Here is a 20,574-nt window from a genome sequence, read left to right on the forward strand (position 1 = left end):
GAATTGAAACATTAAAATGAGGACTACTGCCCATTGTGGCTAGCCCGCATTCAGCCCCCAAATGACAAATCCTATATTGTCGTTACTACTAATCATACTATTGTCAGAGTTGATCTCAAGGAAGCTCAAAGATAGAAGCTCCCAAATGATGAAAAGCATAAGAGGAATCCCACGATGTCAACATTACTCTATCGGAGGGAAAACTAGTGATCTCTATTTTCTAGAATAAGGCTCGCTCTAAAATAAACTTGGCAAGCTGTGAGGTGGCCTCAAACACCTGGTTGTTTCCGGTAAATCAGATCCTATGAACACTATAAGCCACTCTGATACACCATACCCTGGAGGAGTCGCTGTGAGACCTCATCCACCGTGCTTGAAGGAAGCCCTGGGCTTGTGCTTCCTTGGGTAAATGTCAGAGTAGCACCAGTGAGTCTCCAAACCTGCACAGTTTTTGGGCGCTGAAATAATACATATACGATTGTCTCAATCGCATCCTCACAATACAGGCACATCGAAAGGATGTCTATCCTCGAATCCCTCGATTTGGAAGAGGCCTACACTCGGGTGTATCTTGTCTTCAGCTTGATGCGGCATCCAATCTCCCGGCCGGCTCCCCGATAAAGCCGCTGTTCTGGGGTCATAAGAAGATCTCCAAATCCTAACAATCCCGGATGGGGATCAGCAGTGCTAGGATGTGCTCTGCTCGCAACGTCGAACCAATAGATGACCAAGGCAGTGTTCCATCTCCGCTTGGGCGTCGAACCGGTCACCCACTTGTTGACTTGTGTCCTATCCAATTAAAATAAATATGGATCTGAGTATCAGATTAACCTTGATATCCATTTAATATTGGATACAACGGAAAACCGATTGAAGTTGTGATTTTTCGCGATCTCATCCCACCGCTTCTTTCGCCCCAGCTAAATCCCTCTCTACGATTCCGATAAAACGAGGACGCGGCGGGGAGACCTTCATCTGCTCCCATTCTCTTCGAGATAGAGAAGCCTAACGACGTCGGAGAGGATCGAAGGAAGGAAGAATGGCGGGGGAGGACAGGAAACCGGGGCTCTTCGAACTGAGTAATGGCACCATCACCGCCAAAATAACAAACTTGGGCGCCACCATCACTTCTCTCCTCGTCCCCGATGCCCAAGGTGATGACTACTTCCACTTGATTCCATTCTTCATCCCGTTCGACTCCATCCTCGGTCTCTGATCCGGTTCCTTCTTCTTCTCCTGGGTTTCAGGAAATCTCGCTGATGTGGTGCTTGGCTTCGATTCCCTCGAGTCATATCACGTATATACTATAGATAAATTTGATATTTTGAGATAGCCAATATAGGGACGGTGATGTTTTTTTTCTGGTTAGGTTTCTCTGATAATCTTGGGGATTTTTTTTTTTTTAGGTTTTTTTCATAGAACTGAAATACCCATCACTAAAAATTTCACCTTTTCCTTCAAATGCCTGCCTTGAATTTTCTTTTTGGTGATAATTGAAGTGTCCATCCAAGATTTGGGTGTTGGGTGTTTACTTCGATTTTCCTGCAATCTACAGGGAATAATCAAAATTTTTAATTGTTTCCTTTGCAAAATTTCCTTTTTTTTTTTTTCTTAGCATATGCCGTGCTTCTTTTCTCCTTATGTTCTAAATGCATGCCCTGATGTCATTTCTCTTGTTATGATGGAAGAAGATGCGGTTGATTTTTGTTTGTTAAATTTCTTCAGTGAGGTAGTGTGATGATCTAATCATTTCTTCTTCTTCTTCTTTTATTTATTTATGATGATCAAAAGGATAATCCACCTTACTTTGGCTGCATCGTTGGCCGAGTTGCTAATAGAATCAAACAAGGGAAGTTTACTCTTAATGGGGTCGAATATTCCCTGGCCATCAACAACGGACCAAACAGTCTCCATGGTAAGTAATGCAATTCCTTTGTAACCGGAATGCTTGCTAACGAACTTGTCTTCGGGTATGTTATCTGTTTTCCTGATATCATCATGTGGTGATTGAAACATCAGTCAAACAAGGTTTACGTCACCACTTTCTTAAGCAAGCAATGACTATCTTCAAAGGCAAGTATGCTTTATCTGCTAAGCAATAACAGCCCAGGTCTCCAAATTTCAAGATGCCTTAGTTTCATATGATCAAAATTGCCTCTTTAATTCATGGTTCACAGTGAAAAAACGAGTGTATTTGATGAAAGAGGAACCTATGTTCATGTAGAACGGTTCTTTCCAAGTAATAGAACCAACGCAGACTAAGCTACTGAAATAATCATGTTCTTCGGAGATCAGGAAGGTAGCTTTAGCACTTTATGTAATGCAGCTGTTTGCAGCTAAATTTCATTTCGTCAGTATGATCCTAGACATGGTATGTATCATCTGTTTTCAAATTCGAATTGATTCTTAAATCACACCACATGGAAAATAGGTTGATTTTGTAGATGCCTTAGGAAGCAAGTTATATGGTATTGTGATGAGGAGGTTGGGTTTGTTTTGGAAACCTGAATCCCCAAACATAAACCGGGGGAATTTTACATCCAGTAGAACTTTCCTGGTTCATGCTTTGCACATCCTCTTCTCTCCTTTTTCTTTAGAATTTTGTGACCTGAAAAATCTCTATTAATGGATTGAGACATTATTGTATGGGAAAACAAAAGAAGACGTAAATCCTCCAAATGCAACCACTGAAAAAATTGATCAGATTATAACAGATGTGGCCATATTATAGAAGTAATGACTCAAGTGTTAAATTTTTGGTGCTGACAGTGAGAATACGAACATTATTAAGACTACTGTTAGAAATTGTGTTACTTGTATGGGTCAAAATAAATCTTGTTATACTAGTACAAATTTGGAGAAGCTTATGGATTGACGGGCCTCAACTGTATGCTAACAGTGAAATACAATGTTGCTTTTAGCTGTTACCGCTAAAATCTGCCTTAGGTAAATTAGGTACCATATATGTCTTTATTTTGTATAGACACGTGAGTTTGGAAATCACATATGAACCAAAATAGTAGAATAAGCTCTTGCTTTGTGATATCTGAGCTTTTGCATGATCATTCTCTTTGAGCATGCTCGAACTATGTGCATGAGCTTCAGACAGATGGGGGAAAAGCATCTTAGTGGCATCTTGTTCGTCTTCTGTATATAGAAGCATTCTTAGTTTAGAAGCCCATGATGAAACTAGAGCCATAACAAGAGTGACTTGATTATTTATTTCTAGCTACATTCTATTGTGATAAATTGCATTTCATTATTTAATGACCTGCTGAACATGGTTATTTAAAACAATAATTATACAATGAACATTTCCAGTCAGTGATTAACGAGGTTTATTATTGTCAGGTGGTAATAAAGGCTTTAACAAAGTGCTGTGGGAGGTTGTAGAGTATAACAATGATAAAAACCCATCAGTGACCTTCAAATATCATAGCAAAGATGGAGAGGAAGGTAAACAGCACTCTTTCTTTTTAAAACTTATGCTAGAAAAAGGTAATACTATTTCTGTGAGAAAATTGCATAATATGAGCAAATGATTCTTGAATTTTCTGAAACTAGGTTACCCTGGAGATGTTATTGTGACGGCTACTTATTCTCTTCCTTCAAGCACATCATTGAAACTTGAAATGGAAGCTGTGCCGCTGAACAAGCCTACTCCTATCAACTTAGCACAACACACATACTGGAACCTAGCCGGTCATAACTCTGGCAATGTGCTTGGGCATTCAATTCAAATTTGGGCTTCTCATGTAACCCCAGTTGATGAGAACTCAATTCCCACTGGGGAAATCATGCCTGTCAGCGGTACCCCCTTTGATTTTACAACAGAAAACAAGATAGGTAGCAGAATCCATGAACTTCCTGTTGGATATGATCATAACTATGTGCTGGATTGCGGAGAAGAGAAATCGGGCTTAAAGCATGTGGCTAAAGTGAAGCATCCTTTGAGTTCAAGGGTCCTGAACTTATGGGCTGATGCACCTGGTGTCCAGTTCTACACTGCAAACTATGTCAGCGGTGTTGTGGGCAAAGCAGGTGCTGTGTATGAAAAGCATGCAGGACTGTGCTTGGAGACCCAGGGATTCCCAAATGCCATCAACCAGCCAAACTTTCCCTCTATTGCGGTTCAGCCTGGTGAGAAGTACAGGCACAATATGCTGTTTGAGTTCTCTACTGAGTGATCTCTTGCTCCCTTTTTCCAAGGGATTGTCCTTAATGGAAAAATGTTTTTATAGTTTTGAGAGAAATAAAACGAACTGGAGCTGGATTATTTTAAATAAATTATTTTTTTCCTTTTTTCTTTCTTTTCTTTCTTTTTGCATGGTGACTTACGCATTGTGAGAAGAAAGATGGTGTTCCTTGTGGCTTTTCCATTGCTGCTTTACACCGAACAATTTTTTTTCTGCAGAAAGACAGGTGAGCAGAAGCTATTTCCCTTGCTGCTTTACATCTTTGTAAGGATTGGAGCCGCTTGTGCAACTCTCAGATGCAATTTTCCCTTGCTTTCTCGAGCTTGTAATTTTGCGTTCTTCTATTTTCTTCTTACTTCTTGCAAATTATTTTTTTTGGTAAATTGGGTTGGCCTTCCTCATTCTCCTTCTGCTTAAAAAAAAAAAAAACTTGACTATTGCATGTACGTAGCTTAGTATTTTACTCAGTGTAACCTATTTGAATTTGTTTGAATTCCCTGTTCTAGAAAGGTAGATCAAATATATGTGGACAATAAAAGTGCACCAGAGTATGTTTCAGGAATATGATGAATGGATGATCATTACCCCCACACCCCCCAACCCCCGCCCCCTCGCCCATATGATTGCTGTTTTAGCATTAACTGCGTTTTACACAAGCGAGACCAAGGCCGATAAAGTAAACTGTTACAGAACTTAACCGTGCAAACTGAGGGAAATTATTGCCTGGACCACGCCCACGTGAACCAGCACAAATCTCAGAGCATGTGCACGCAAATCTTGGAGCACATGCACGTGCACGGTGGATAACGTGCAATCGGGAATTCATGAAATACAAAGGTTAATGCGGCGTGTTATCCACCGTGGCGTTTGACTGGTCCATCAGGGCGACAATATTTTCTTGCAAATTGAAGATTGCTATATCAATGGTTGCACGTGCGCATGTGACGCAGCTAAGCTATGGACGACAAGATGCCAAGTGCCAAATTGAGAGAAATCTCCGGAAGATAAGATATCCAAATTATAGAGCCCAACACACAATAAAAAAGGGGAAAAAAAAACGATCTATAGATGCATATAAGCAACGCTCATCAGATGCCATGCTAACCACCGACCACAACCATATCCATCTTAATGTAGCCTGTGTATCTAAAATTAGAGCCAATCTCTAGTATCAGTCAAGGAGATTCTTTCATCATTTAAGGGTGTTCATGTGAGAATATGTACCTTCTATAATTTCTCTATTCACATCTATATTTTCTTTTTATTCTAATATAAGAAAGAAACAATAGAAATGGAATAGCTATAATTATATTTTTTTCTTTTCCATCTTAAAATATAAAAATCATGTATTTTTGTGGTATCTATCCTATATATCAAGTAAATATAAAATTATATAATTAAAACAGATAAGGCCATATATTACTATGATCTCATCAATACAATCCATTAATTTTCCATATAAAGATCTCTAGCATGTGGGGATTATGATTAATAAGATTTATTCTTAAATATTTTTTTCAAAAATTTTAGTACAATAATATAATGGAAACCATCTTGATATATAAGTTAATAACTATCAAAATATATAATTTTTTTTTTTTATATACTTTAATAGTCTAAATCATAATCAACGATGTAGCTCTCGAATTTTAATGTCTAACTTTTAACTTTAAACCTGAATAAGTAAAAGCCCAATTCTTTCAATTAAAAATATAATCTATTCCATAATAATTTATATTATTATTTATATATATTTCATGTGCTAGTGCTATGGCAACGCGAAGTGTACTGTAACAACGGTTAAGATTAGTACTACACTTCTGCAAACCAGCATACTCTGACAAAATTCACCTGCTCGCCTTGGCATTATTTTGAATAAAGCGCCGGGAGACCACGAGCAGGTACCACTAAGACTTTTGGTGTAAAAATAACGTTTAGCGGTGAGCTTTGCAGGAGTGCGCCTGAATCACTGGTGGTGCGCCCGACAAGACGACAAACAAAGGTGGTCGGAGGAGTACGGCCATGGGCCCCTCCTTCGATGCTTTTCAGCTCTCTTGCTCAACAACTTTCCATCAAACGGCGACTTTTTAGGGTCCCACAAATTATCCACCGTTTGATTTAGCCGAACCGCCATGGTCGTTTGTCTAATATATCGCCGCTTTGACTTCTCTGCCCGATTGCTTAGCCGTTGGAAATATAATATTTTTTGTGCAGCTCAGGCCGGCTTGAACCGGAGAGTTCAACCTCATCAAATCAAGACAGAGTTTGGATGGATTGGTTTGGTTCAGCATATATTTGATTGTACTTGTGGAATATGATAAACTGATTTCCAATTCATGGAAGTAATATCTATTTCAATGATGGGATCTCAAGTTAATTATCTTGTATTGTAGAGGATTAACTTTTCATCTAACCCTAGTATAAACTATAGCATAAACTTTTGTGGAAACATCCCATCAAGATATAATTTTGATGCAACTGAATAATGATGTTTTGGTTGAGAAATTTGGAGTTTAGATGTATTTGGGTTTGAGTAGCCAGACTTCGATGAGTATATGTATCCTAAAGATCGATATTTTTGGTGTGATCATGTATAGTAAAATGATCTGATCTAAGTACATCTAATGCATCTAGAAGTCTAAACTAAAGCATGTTATGGTGGATCGAAATTTTATATGGGTCCATGTTACTTCAAAAAGCTATGTTCTGATATAGCATTATATAACTCTCGAACCGTGTAAAGCCCTCAGGTGGGTCACACCCGCATCATGATTTTTTTATCAGATCGGACCGGTTTGGGACCGGGTTGCTGGCTCTGTTTTTTTTTTTTTTTGGTTACAGTGTTTCTTCTTTTAAAAGCGGGATAGAAAGGGAACAGGAAGAGGTCTCGTCGACCGGTCGGAGGGTAATATCTGCGTCAGATGTTCCTCCGGACTTTACCTTACAGCAGCCAAGGACTACGGCATATCTAGCTATTCAGAAGTTATAAAATTTGCACAGTTTTATGATTTATGAGCCTTAAAAACAATCTTTTCTAATGCAGTTGAGAGTTGGCTTTCTTTTAGATGAATATGCCTTAGGTTTGCTGATTTGGTTTAGAACTTTGATCCAACTCATGGTCGTTAGAGCAGTAATATTCAGTCAGCTTAAATTAGGATCACCTCAAATCATAATCGTGGCATAACAATTTTTTTTTCCCAATAATTGTTGGTCTCATTTATTGAATTGGATACCATATTTTATCATTATTAAACAATAATTATCTCAAAAGTATCATTTAAAATGAATGCAAATTTTTATTTTTGTATTGAAAGAACAAATTAACATTGGTTCCACTGAGAATGGTTGAGATTGTAACGTAACCAATAGCTAGGGCAGCTCATATTTCATGAACCAGTTACTGAATATACATCAGAAGTCTTTAATCTTTACTCGAATTGTTATCTCGAGTCAAGCCTACAAATTGAAGTTATAGTTTGTATATATTATCATTTTATGTTAACTTTGTTCAACCAAATCCAACATATATAGTCCATTACAAATTTCTACATCTAATTAGTATTATTATTAATTTATATGAGAGGTATACTGGCAGTGGGCTATACTACAAGAAATAGCTATTCTTCAAATATTTCGAACCTCTTAAAGTGATAGATGTAATCATAATAGCACCAATGCACCGAATCCCATTAGAACTATGTATTGAGCACAAAAGCATTAAGTGTGCTTGAATGAGAGTAGGACTAAGATGAGTAATCCTTGGAAAGTCCTCTTATTCTATTTATTTATTTATTTTACTATGGTGAATGAAAAATTTGAATCTAAAACATTTTGCACAACCATCAAAAACTTCATAAATCTAGAAACCAAAAACCCCTTAAACCAATGATTTTCTTTCATTTGGTGATTGTTATGATGAAGGCTTGTTCTAACTTGAATTCAATTATTTAATAATCCATAACTTCATCTAAAAAGACTAATCAGAAGATATTATTTAAATTTTTTAATTATATATAAATATGCAAGATCTTTCTAACAAATAATCAATGTGAGATTAAATATATATTTGCATGGATCTTCATATATTCCCTTTATTTAAGCATTGGCATCTTTGCCAAACTAACAATTTACATCCATCCATCTACTCATAAACATCACGATCGATCTATAGTCAGTCTCAATGAATCTATGCTATAGTATTCCTGCTCCATATGAATTATGAATTGGATCAGTTTTGATATCATTTGTAATAATTTAGGATCTCATCCAAAAAAATTAGTCAAAAAATATTATTTAATTTTTTTGATTCTGTATAAATATACAAGATCTTCCTAATAAATAATCGATGCAGAATAAAATACACATCCACATAAATTTTCACAAATTGATACAATAATTTGAAGTCGAAACCTATTATATTTAGATGAAGTAAAAAATAAAAATTACAGGCAATGTTTAGATCACCATCAAGTTAGTATTTGGCATTACTTTTAATTTTTAAATTTTGATTTGTTTCTCAAATAAAATTAAATTTTTTAATAAACTAAATTAGTTTTTATTTTTATTTAAAAATTAAAGTTCAAAATTTATTTAGCAATCACTTGAATTGTTTTTAGCAATAATGATAATTACTAGTGGCAACAATTAATGTCGGTGGTGTGGTACCATTGGATGGTGATAGCAATGGGTGGAAATTAATAGGCATGGCAACGGTTGTGGTGATAGGGTAGGACGGCAATAATAACGTCAGATGGTTTTATTTTTAAAATTATCAAAAATTTTTACTTTTTAATTCGTACTCTTAAGGGCACAAACGTCAAGATAAATAGTATTTAATTATCTTTTTTAAGAAAAAAATTAAAGCTTTGTTCATATTATTAAAAAAAATGATTTTTTTTTTATTGAAACCATAGGTGATGCCAAATTGGGCCTTAAATATCCGCTTGCTTATTGTTGTCTTAGATCAAGACGAGGATTTCTTAGATCTCTTTTCTATTGGTCATCGTTTGTAAACCATGATTATTTTCTTTCAAATCATAGATCCATTATCATTATCCCACATGTAGGTTAAATAACGAGATCCGGAGGAACAAAGGAACGACGCCGGACGGCAAGAGATGGGGGTGGATGCGTGCTATAAATTCCAGTGAGATCATTTCATGGCGAAGCAAACTCTTCCTCTCCGTAGAATCCGCTTCCCGTACCGACATTTTTAAAGCAAGAATTTATTCGTTTTCCTCGCCTTTGTCATTCTTCTCTTTAACCTCCTCTTTATAGAAGAAGAAGAACACCAGCAAACATAATCCACCGACCATTTGCCGGTACGCCTTTTCGACTCCATTGTTCTTTTTTGATCGCTTCTTTTTAATGGGTGATATGTTTTTTATTTTGTCCTTTGGATTTTTTTTTTTGTTGACGCATTGAATCGCTCTGGAGTTGTTTCTATTCGTTTGTTTCAGGTTTGAAAGACAGAATTCCTGATTCTTGTACCGATCGTGTCTTTTAATCGAAGTAACGTTCGTATTGAATGGATTTAGGGGTAGATTCGTGGACTAGAGGAGTTTCTATACCTTTCTTGGTGTTCTTGGTTTGCTCTTATTTGAAGCAGCGAAGCAAACGTCTTGATCGGATTTTAGGTATTCCTCGAGGATTTGGTCAAGAGAAGGCTGGATTTTTTTGTGAGTCTTTAAAAGGAAATCTGTGAGGTTTTTAACTGATGATTTTTCTCTTTGGGACATCCGGATCATCTTCTTGCGAGTGACATTATTTCTATGGGGACTGCATCTGTGATTTGCTGGGCATGGAAACCAAAGGATCGCCTATAGTCTTTGAAAATTTAACATTTTGGGCCTTTTCAATGTGAATATGGTTGTGGGTGGGGTCTCACAGTTGTATATTTTCGTTTACCAAGTTTGTAAGTATTTCTATTTATCTATTTGATTGTCTGGGTGTTGACAAAGTCATCGTAACTATGATCATTTGTGACTCTGTATCTGGGATGAAGGTGGTATTAGAAAGGGTTTTGTTGCGATCTTTTGGGATTTCTATAGGGGAAAATAGTGTAACTCATTGTTGGGAGCTTTGAATTAATAAAACTTCTGAGAAGATGTTACGAAGAGATGACCTCAGGCGATATGGGTGGAGGTTTGGAGAATAGACATGGAAAAAGTTGAAATAATGTAACAGGTTGCCCTAATTTGGAATGCACAATGCTGAGAATCCATAAATCTGACCCTAATAAGTGGGAACAGAGCGGGATGGTGATGGTTATTGCAGAAGATCTTAATATTGTGAGAGTTTTTCTAATGCAATCAAGAATCCCCTAAGAATTAGGATGTAACCAACTTTTCAATCTAATCATTTAGCTGCCTTTTCCGTGGCATATCATCAAATATGCATGTCTGTTTGAAGGATGTGATTAATTGTTTTAAGCTGACTTCAAGTCTTGCATATTTTGTGTTTTGAGTTTCAGTTGGGTTATGATGGCCAAATGCTCGTCTAGAGTTAGAACACAGGATTAGGGTGGAGTTTCAGCCCTTGTAAGAAAGGTATTTTATGGTTTTCAGTGGTAACCAAGTGTCCTAATTAAAATCCTGCAGTTGATAACTCTTTTTGCTAGTAGTTGCTTGGTTTAAGAGTTGTTAGGAAGGCACTGAGGATTTTTATATCAATAAGTCATGCCTATGAATTAGTGAAATATCATTTTTATTCTTTTAAAGAACTATATTCATTAGGGTGGATTAAATAAAATCTTATGGGTGAATCCTTGGCCTCTATATCTTCTGTTTGCATTAGTTGGTATCAGAGCCTCTTACATTTGTCCATATAATCATGGACATGGTCTGGCTAGGATAGTCCATAGAAAAGGTGGTAAATTAGCTCTAATGCATCTAGCCATGAAGAGGTCCTACGGCACACTAAAAAATCACACTGATCTTAGAGCATTTCAGAATCTGAAGAGCTGATAGTGCTGCAAGGATTCATTATTTCATTATAATTAGAAAGCACTTGACATATCTTACAGTGTGCATTGCAGAGGCTCTGTCATTATAGGAATGAATCAGAGGTAACCATCACTTCCTCTTTTTCTATTATTTAGAGATTGCAAACAGTGATTTATCTCAAAAGCAATATGATAAGATCTCTATATATCATGTTGATAATATTAATGATGACTGTGTTGGATGAAAATGCTTTTGGTCCTTTAGTTGATGATTTTCATCAATTGAGGAGATTGATCACCATGAAAATTTGAAGACTTAAAAAGGCATTGAAATAACTCGCTATGAGGAGTAACATGAGGGTTAGCTTGTGCATGAATTTGATGTTTAAGACTTTGAAGCAACACATATTCCTTCTTAACATTCTTTATGAATAATTCATTGATCAGCATGGTATAAATGTCCATGTATTTCTAGAAACCATTTCATCAAGCTATGCGAGCATTAGTGTGAACTATAAAGTGAATAATGTCTTAGCTCAAAACAAAAGTTACTCAAGATTGAAATCAACTTCTTGTATGATAGTACATGAGAAGATAATTCATTATGTGCTTAGGATTTTTATGTTTGATATTTCAATGATGTAAATCATCATTGAAATATGAAATGTAAAATCCTAAACATGTAATGTGAGGATAGGACTTAGCACAAAGGTAAGGTTGCTCCATTTTGGCATTGGAGTCATGGGTTTGAAATATGGAAACAATCTCTCCATATATGGGGGTAAGGCTGTATACATTTGACCCTCCCCACGGCCCGTAATGGGGATCCTAATGCATTGGAACATCCTTTTTATTTTAATGATATAAGTCTTATTTTTTCTTATTGAGTCAAGGGTTTAAAGAGTCTAGCTGAACTCCTGAACTTTGGCACAATTATATTTTCTTCCCAAGGAGGAAGGCCTGATACAAATCAAGAATCTACTTTGAATTAGGGTTTTTTTTTTTAACTTTATGATTTGGAGGTATATCTTACATTTGATTTTTAAGGCATATGAATTCTCATTTTTTGAAGATGGCTCTAAATCCTACAAATTTTATTTTTTCAGTTTCACTATTTGGTCAATATGCTTGTCAAATGTTGGCCTAATATTTGGTCATTATGATTTTCAAATGCTGGCTTAAAATATTAGCACTAAGTCTGAGTCCTTCTAAGGAAGGTTTTCTATGTTTTTCACATGGAATTAAGTCTCATATATGAGATATCTTGTTACTAACATGTTTGTCAGCCAGTATACTTTGTTTATAATCTGATGTTTAGGCTACACAAATATGAGTGATGTATTTTATTTGGCTTATCAAAATGGTTATTGTAGTTATGGTGGATTCATGAAGCCTTAAGGCTGATCTCTGAGTCCCTATGTTTCTCGGTGTTAATTTTATTTGGAATCTGCAGGGCAAAGAATTTTTAAATGCACCTGGCTTGTTATGTTGGAGACTCAACTCACTTATCCTGCCAGATTCCAGGTAATTTGATGACTTTCTCTAACTTTTAGTGAATAAAATTGTAAAGTAAATTACTTGCATTAATAGTGGTCTGCTCGTGCACGCCTCTTCATAAATTTAAGTATCCAAGGTTTCTCATCACCTTCTGCAATGACTGGAGTTGGAAATTGATGCCTGTCATGCATGCAGTCTAAAATTCTCGGGGATTAGAGGGTTCAAGTTTATATAACTCTTCTGCCAAGGTTGGAATGTGCCCAAGCATGCATGTGTATAACTCAGTTGTGATCATGCTGCTTTTTCTATCTATTTTTGCCTTAGAGATGAATATGATTCCTCATAACAAATCTTATCTTCTGGATTCTTTCCTTGTGTAGGGGACTATTGAGAGATTGCTTCCTTTGTAACATGAATTTCAATTGCATAACCATCACAGTGGTTTCATATTCCTTGAATTAGCTTTCTTGACTTAATGACAGGCCTCTCTCTATCTATGTAATTCTACCCGCTGGAAATGAAGCATTAAATCATAAAAGTTGAAATAAGGGTGAGCAACAGTCATGATAAATTTATGCAAGTTCTGACTTCTGATGGATGATCTGTCAAGACTCCACATTAATGTTTATGTCCATTTGGATCAGAAACTTATGCTTGATCATTTTTAGGACTTGTTGTTTGTTTTATCTTCCTTGTTATTGTGTTTGTTTCCTTTACACATAGTTACAGGCAAAAGAATCTGTTTCCAATTTATATCGCTTGCTTTAGAAGCTGTTTATTTTATTTTTGTTGGATCATTCTTCTTTTTTTTTTTTGTGAATTTAAAATCACTAATTAGTTGCTGAAGCCTATAATATCATTTCCTTCTTCGGATTTCAGATCTTGCTTTTGTATTCTAGAACCCAAATAATGTTATATTTAATGCAATCTTTTTTTTTTAAATTTCCCCAGTTTCTTCATAACAAACTTCCAACGAAATTTGTTTACCTTTCCATCCATAACGGATTTTTACCCTCTACCAATTCTATCATAAGGAAGGGAGCGTGGGCGGTATTTCTTCACCATCCCATTTCTCTACAAGTTTCAGTTGTGCACTAGTTATGTTTTACGTCTTTAGGTTTGAATGTCAAAAATTAAATATTAAGTTGGGTGAATTTATTTAAACAGAACTAACATTTCACTTTCTGCACATTCTATTACACCTAACCAGGACTTTTGACAACAATTTATTCAAACAGCCATCAGATTCAAGCAATAGCACCTCGTTCACCTTCCATTCAGTTCACTTGTGGCAAACGCCTAAACCTCCTTATCAGAAGAAAAGATCATGCCTCGGACAACAGAAATCATCAATTGCAATGGGGACTCTATTAAGGTGGGAACTACTGGTACAATTGGCTCCCTGATGTCACGAGAGTTAGAGTCCATGAAACAATCATCACAAGCATCGTCTTCCTCACGAAGAAAATCTCAAACAGGCCCAGTTTCAGTACCCTGTGGTGCTAGTCCTAAGAAAACATTGCAAAGGAAAAATCCACTTAATGAATCTGGTAGCAGCGGCGGTGGTGGCGGCAGCAGCAGCAACAACAATGGCACAGCTCACAGAACCCCTGAAGATGCACACAAACCCCGACACAACCCCCGGAAAAATGGACATCGAGTTCCAATGCTAGGCTCTGATGATATCCCTATAGACAGAAATCCAAATACAGACAAAGTGGATAAGAAAGGACAACCTTACATTGTGGAAGTCGTAGATCTAAAATGCAGCAACCCCATGAGCAGCCGGCTTAGAAAGCTTGGCTTCTCCAAGCTCTCTGAGTCCATCTCCTAGTCCTGTGGCAGCTTCTTACCATCCTTTCTCAGGTTTCTGTATCCAGTCTCTTTGATCCTCTCTGTCTGACCAGGGTTTGCTATCTCTACTGCAGAGCAGATGCTTGGCAGAAATCCTCCAAAGCTTACCACCTTCTTCTTCATCTTTTTATTCTTCTTTGGCGCTGTGCCACCAGAGCCTGACTTGTTCCTGATGCTGCCATTTGGGGAAGCTACATCCATAGTCAGCTTCTTTTGTTTTTGGCTAGAGACTTCTTTCTGGCCTAGATCAAGCCGTCTGAAGTACTCAATCTCCTGTGAGACCAGAGATCCAATTGTCCCTCGAGTGCCAACCTCGACTGGAGCTGGTGTTGCTGCCATTTTCTTGTGGCAAAATGGTGGTCCTTGGTGTTTGATTTATGGCATTTTGTGGAAGATGTGTGGAGTAACTTAGAGGGGTGGTCCTTGGTTGGTGGGAATTTGCCTTTTGTGCTTTGAGGTAGTGGGGCAGTTGGTGCTTGCCTTCCGTAAATGCTTCTGCAGCAAAAAAAAAAAAAAGGAAGCAGAAGAAGAAGAAGAAGAAGATGAGATTGGATGATGATAGGGTCATCTTCTTCTTGTGTCTTCATTTTGTAATATATGTTGGTTTTATTACTTCTAGTTTCATGATTAGTGTTTTCTCTTGTGATTTTTGAATCCTACGTGGAAGATACTGGGGAAAATTGTCCCATGCTCTTCTATTCTATTTGCAGCTTGCACCTCAGCTCATTCCTTTCACTGATCTGGAAGCACTCAGGGGTGGGTCTGACCGTCCCCAGAGAAGGACTTCTGTCTATTATCATGGTAATTGTGCCTCTCTGCTGGATCTTGTCTGTGTAAGAATACAGCCAGCGTCGGTTGGTGCCCGTACCAGATTTCTATTATGAGGTCTGATAGAACTGTCCATCATGCTGGCAAAACCTTAATGCGTTTATTTAACATGTCTAAGGTTGGTGCATCTGTAAAAAGGGACACTTATGGTGGATTTGGAATTCGAACATACTTAACTTGAAAGGATGATAGGGTGGCCCATCTCTTAACGGAAGGCTTAGTTGTTCATGCCAATTAGACTGATGACCAACTTCAGAGAAGACTTTTCTCCTGTAATCCAATTCTTTATTCACTGTTAAACCTTGTACACACCCACACGTACACACAAATACCGGACAAGACCTGATGCGGGATAATCTTAAAAAAAGAAAATCAATCATAATAATCAAGTTCTCTTCTGTTCATCAACAATAAATTACGTTCGGTCAGAGGCTTATTATTCTCAGAACAGACAGTATAGTTGCCTATACTCTGTTCAGGAGGCGTGATTGATTGATACGAGATTAAAGCGAGATCAATCTAAATGATACAGACGAATATCATTCGAGAGATCAGTAAATAATTAGTAATAGAAAATTTCATAAACAGATAGCAGAAATTAAACATGCTCACAAGTAAATGCAAAAAAAGAAATAAGAATGGAACGAGAGAAAATAAAATATTAAATCCGTGAGAAAATCTAAGAAGATGATAAGAATCCGGATCGTGGTAGTTAAGAAACTACTCTGATTAGGACTCTTAATCTTTTAACCAAACAGATCCATCGATAAAGAATTAGGTCTTTACCAACATCGGATTAAAAAAAAAATCAAAGATCAACTGTTAAGGAACGAAGGTCCTTGACAGCATATGATCTGTAGAATAAGAAATCACTCCTCTCAGCACGACAGATGAAAATTCTGGAGGAGACAGATCTTCTCTTGACGGAATAGGCTTGCGTGGGTAGATGGTGGAGTCGATCAGAGTTGTAGGAATACTGAATTTTAAGTAGAAGGAATAGGATAGAAAGTGGGCCTCACACCCTCCCCTTGTGGGGCGATTTTGGGTCTCACACCCTCTCCCTCTCGGAGCGATTGACACAAGTATTTGTGGAGTTTGTAAAATCATTCATTGTTTTTTTCATGAAAGATACAAGGATTTATATAGGACTCTAAGGGTCCTGTTTGTTTAGGAATCTCTTATCTTTACAAGGAAGAAATCAACCCTCCACAAAAAAGTAAAACATTATAATCTACCATAGGAAAGAAATCAGCCTTCAACAAAATAAGTAAGTAGCCAAGAACTCTTAAGGAATTCTAAGGAAGAAATGGAACTCCATGTGGGTGCTTGATGCTTGACACAACTTGGCATGAGCACGGCACATGCTGGCATGCATATTTCTTCTCTTGGCATGTGGAGAGTGGTGGCTCCAAAGGTGACGTGGACAAATCCAAGTATGGCCCTATGGACCCAAAGCCAAATGCATTAAAATTTATTGACTGAAAATAAATAACTGAAGTAGAATCAATTTAATGAGGCTTCTTCAATCCAAATCGAACTTAAATCATGTTGCCGATTTTTGATGGCTCTGGTGTCCGCACCAATTCTCCCGAGGTGGGAAAAACTCGACCCTGTCGAGTGTGGGTCGATTCCGCTCTGGTGACGCTCAAGTAGATCGGGATCAATGTATTGCAGCTCTTCTCGAGTGATCCAGGTATCTTCAGACTCCGGTCGATCTCGCCATCTGACCAGATACCGCTGATAGCCTCGACTCTGGGTGGAAAGGATCTGCTCATCCAAAATTTTCTCAATCTGATCGTGTTTTGCTGATATTTTGGCTGGTGGACACTCAGGGATAGGTTCGCTCTCAAAGGTTGGTTCAGGCTCAAATGGCTCACTAGGTATCCGAGTTGGTTTTTTTTATAGGCGACAAGAGCTGTAATGTTAAAAGTAGAGCTAATTCCAAAATCAGAAGGTAGGTCTACAACATACGCATTTGATCCGATTTTCTTTATGATCTTAAATGGACCTGCTCCTCGGGCATGTAACTTCTTCACGGTTCCGAGGGGAAACCGTTCAAGCCTCAATCGAACCATCACATAGTCTCCCTCTGCAAACTCTTGAACACGTCGATGAGAATCTGCATTCTGTTTATAAACCTTATTACTCATACTAATTTTTTTACTGATCTCTTTATGCAGACTCTTGACATGCTGTGCAAATGACTCTGTAGATTCGAAAATCCTAGCATGCATGGGTAGTGGAATGAGGTCTATTGGTTTTCTAGGTTGATATCCATGAACTACTTCAAAAGGACTCAAACTCTCCCTCACAAATTCTTTTTTTATCAGCTCTCCAACTTGTCTTTGTAGCTCGGTATGCTCATTAGGGTTCAACCTATAGTGGGGCAAGTTGGGTAGGGTAGACCCAGGAACTAAATCAATGGCATGTTGAATGTTTCTCATAGGCGGTAAGTAATCTGGAAGATCCTCAGGAAAGACATCATGAAACTCAGTAAGAAGGCTAGCTACTTCCTTAGGATAATCCACCTTAGAATCCTCACGAACTTCTCTAGCAACAAGCATCCAAACTGGTGATCCTTCACTCATGATCGTCTCTAATTCTTTAGCACCTATCAGATTGAGGCTTTTCTTCTTAAGATTTTTTTTTGGTCCCTCACCTATCTTTCTATTAGTAGCCTCAGGTGGGGAAGGATTAATCGTGATCTTCTTACCCTGATGAGTAAAGCTACAGGAGTTGATACGGTCATAAATCGTAACATCATTGTCGAATAGCCAAGGCCGACCTAATATGATACTTCCGACTTCTATGGGTAAGACATCGCACCACACATGATCCTGATAGGAATGAAGCTGGATGGGCACACGGCATCTAAATTTGATGGGAATAGAGGAGGAATCAATCCAAGACACGGTATGGACTGGGATGATCTACAGGAGTTAATCCTAATCGCTTAACCGTATCGGTGGAGATGGCGTTGATACAGCAACCACTATCAATGATTACCTTACAAATTTTATCGTCAAATTTTATGAAGGTATGAAAAATAGAGGTCCTACGCCAGTCTTCACTTTTCTTAGTTTGGGCTAGGACATACCTAACGACTCCAAGCCTAAGGTCTGACTCAGGTGTGGCATAACCTAGGATGTCCTCAGTACTCTCAAATTGCTCGGCTAAATCTGGATCAGCTTCATAAACTTTCTTCTCAATATTTTCTAGAGTTTCTCCTTCTAATTCTTCTACGCATAATGATCGGTTGGGGCATTGTGCAGCAAAGTGACCGTAACCATGGCACTTGAAGCAATGAGATCGAGAACTACTTCCTTTTGATAACTCTCCTATAGCTCCTTTTCCTTTATCTTCTTTTCTCCCAATAGGATTTGTAAGTGGAGGTCCGTTACTAGGAGTTTGATTAATATTAGGTCTCGATCCAGAAGGGATTACTCGGTTGGGTTCAGGACAATGGGGAGTCGAATATCTAAAAAATCTTTCAAAATCTAAGGTAAGTTGATAAGCTTGTTCCAACGTGGTTACCTCTCGCAGAAAGAGCTCACGCTGAATATCCTCTCGTAATCCAGCTCTAAATCTAGATAAGGTAACAACTCTATCTTCGACTACTCCACATCTCATGAGGTATTCATCAAATCTCATGATATACTCGGTGATTGATCTATTTCCTTGAGTAAGCCTCTGCCATTGATCTAAAAGTCTTTGTTGGTAAGAGGTGGGGAGGTACTTCTCTCTGAGTTTTTCTTTCATCTCATCCCAGGTTTCTATCGGATCTTATCTTCTTTGATTGAGAAGACGCTCAACACTTTCCCAATAAAGTCGGGCTTGCCTTACCAATTTCATCCTAGCAAATCTAACTCTCCTTGCTTCAGACATTTCGTACCATCCAAAATAGTGGTCCATACCTGATTCCCAATCTAGGTACTCTCTCGGATCTAGACAACCATCAAAACTTGGAGCTTCGACTTTCACATTCCTAAGAATATGCTCATCTTGATCGAACTGGTTATGGTGCGGGCGTGCCCCTATAGGTCGATCAAATTCTAGATTCCTACCTCTTTGTCCTATAGGTAGTCGGGGAGACTCAGGTTCAGGTTGTTTCTGCCTAGCTTCTTCTAGTACCACTATTCTCTCATCCATGACTTTCATAAAATTTTTCATGTCATCAAACTTTTCAGTCAGAGCATTAATGATGGTTGCTATATTGGGATCCATATTGGTGTTGGGTGGGGAAGTAGGATGTTGGTACCAGGTATCTGATCTAGTGGTCATGCAACTCTAAGATGCAGAAATAAGGTGCAATAAAAAATTAAAATGCTTGAAAGTAAAGTACGAAATTTAGAGTGCGAAAATTTAACTTGCGAAAATTTAAATTGCTGAATTTAAACTAAAGCCCTAATCAACCTGCTCTGATACCAAATTGATGCGGGACAATCTTAAAAAAAGAAAATCAATCCTAATAATCAAGCTCTCTTCTGTTCATCAACAACAAATCACATCCGGCCAGGGGCTCATTATTCCCAGGACAGACAGTATAGTTGCCTATACTCTGCTCAGGAGGCGTGATTGATTGATACGAGATTAAAGCGAGATCAATCTAAATGATACAGACGAATGCCATTCGAGAGATCAGTAAACAATTAGTAATAGAAAATTTCATAAACAGATAGCAGAAATTAAACATGCTCACGAGTAAATGCAAAAAAAGAAATAAGAATGGAACGAGAGAAAATAAAATATTAAACCCGTGAGAAAATCCAAGAAGATGATAAGAATCCGGATCGTGGTAGTTAAGAAACTACTCTGATTATGGCTCTTAATCTTTTAACCAAACAGATCCATCGATAAAGAACTAGGTCTTTACCAACATCGGATTAAAAAAAAAAATCAAAGATCAACTGTTAAGGAACGAAGGTCCTTGACAGCATATGATCTGTAGAATAAGAAATCACTCCTCTCAGCACGACAGATGAAAATTCTGGAGGAGACAGATCTTCTCTTGACGGAATAGGCTTGCGTGGGTAGATGGTGGAGTCGATCAGAGTCGTAGGAATACTGAATCTTAAGTAGAAGGAATATGATAGAAAGTGGGCCTCACACCCTTCTCTTGTGGGGCGATTTTCGGTCTCACACCCTCTCCCTCTCGGAGCGTTTGACACAAGTATTTGTGGAGTTTGTAAAATCATTCATTGTTTTTTTCATGAAAGATACAAGGATTTATATAGGACTCTAAGGGTCCTGTTTGTT

At 37.7% G+C, this 20,574-nt stretch overlaps 2 protein-coding genes across 5 annotated transcripts; both read left to right on the forward strand.

Moving 5' to 3' along the window:
- The first annotated feature begins 878 nt into the window (after window positions 1–878).
- Window positions 879–4,306, forward strand: LOC105051600 (uncharacterized). Its single transcript, XM_010932132.4, has 5 exons — window positions 879–1,154; window positions 1,248–1,297; window positions 1,792–1,915; window positions 3,352–3,456; window positions 3,565–4,306. Exons 1-5 carry the CDS (start codon window positions 1,040–1,042, stop codon window positions 4,185–4,187), a joined length of 1,017 nt encoding a protein of 338 aa, XP_010930434.1. The 5' UTR covers window positions 879–1,039; the 3' UTR covers window positions 4,188–4,306.
- Window positions 4,307–9,181: 4,875 nt separating this feature from the next.
- LOC105051626 (uncharacterized) lies at window positions 9,182–15,295 on the forward strand. Of its 4 annotated transcripts, none has more exons than XM_073252284.1 (4): window positions 9,182–9,517; window positions 12,593–12,663; window positions 13,588–13,686; window positions 13,847–15,295. In XM_073252284.1, exon 4 carries the CDS (start codon window positions 13,964–13,966, stop codon window positions 14,468–14,470), a length of 507 nt encoding a protein of 168 aa, XP_073108385.1. In that variant the 5' UTR covers window positions 9,182–9,517; window positions 12,593–12,663; window positions 13,588–13,686; window positions 13,847–13,963; the 3' UTR covers window positions 14,471–15,295. The 4 variants fall into 4 exon arrangements, with proteins under 4 accessions (XP_073108385.1, XP_010930462.1, XP_029122877.1 ...); XM_029267044.2 differs by lacking the exon at window positions 13,588–13,686 and adding an exon at window positions 10,669–10,744 and having other exon boundaries at window positions 9,183–9,517; window positions 13,875–15,295; XM_010932160.4 differs by lacking the exon at window positions 13,588–13,686.
- The last annotated feature ends 5,279 nt before the right edge of the window (window positions 15,296–20,574 follow it).

The sequence above is a fragment of the Elaeis guineensis genome, chromosome 2 (genome assembly GCF_000442705.2).
Source record: "Elaeis guineensis isolate ETL-2024a chromosome 2, EG11, whole genome shotgun sequence".
NCBI classification, from domain to species: Eukaryota; Viridiplantae; Streptophyta; class Magnoliopsida; order Arecales; family Arecaceae; genus Elaeis; species Elaeis guineensis.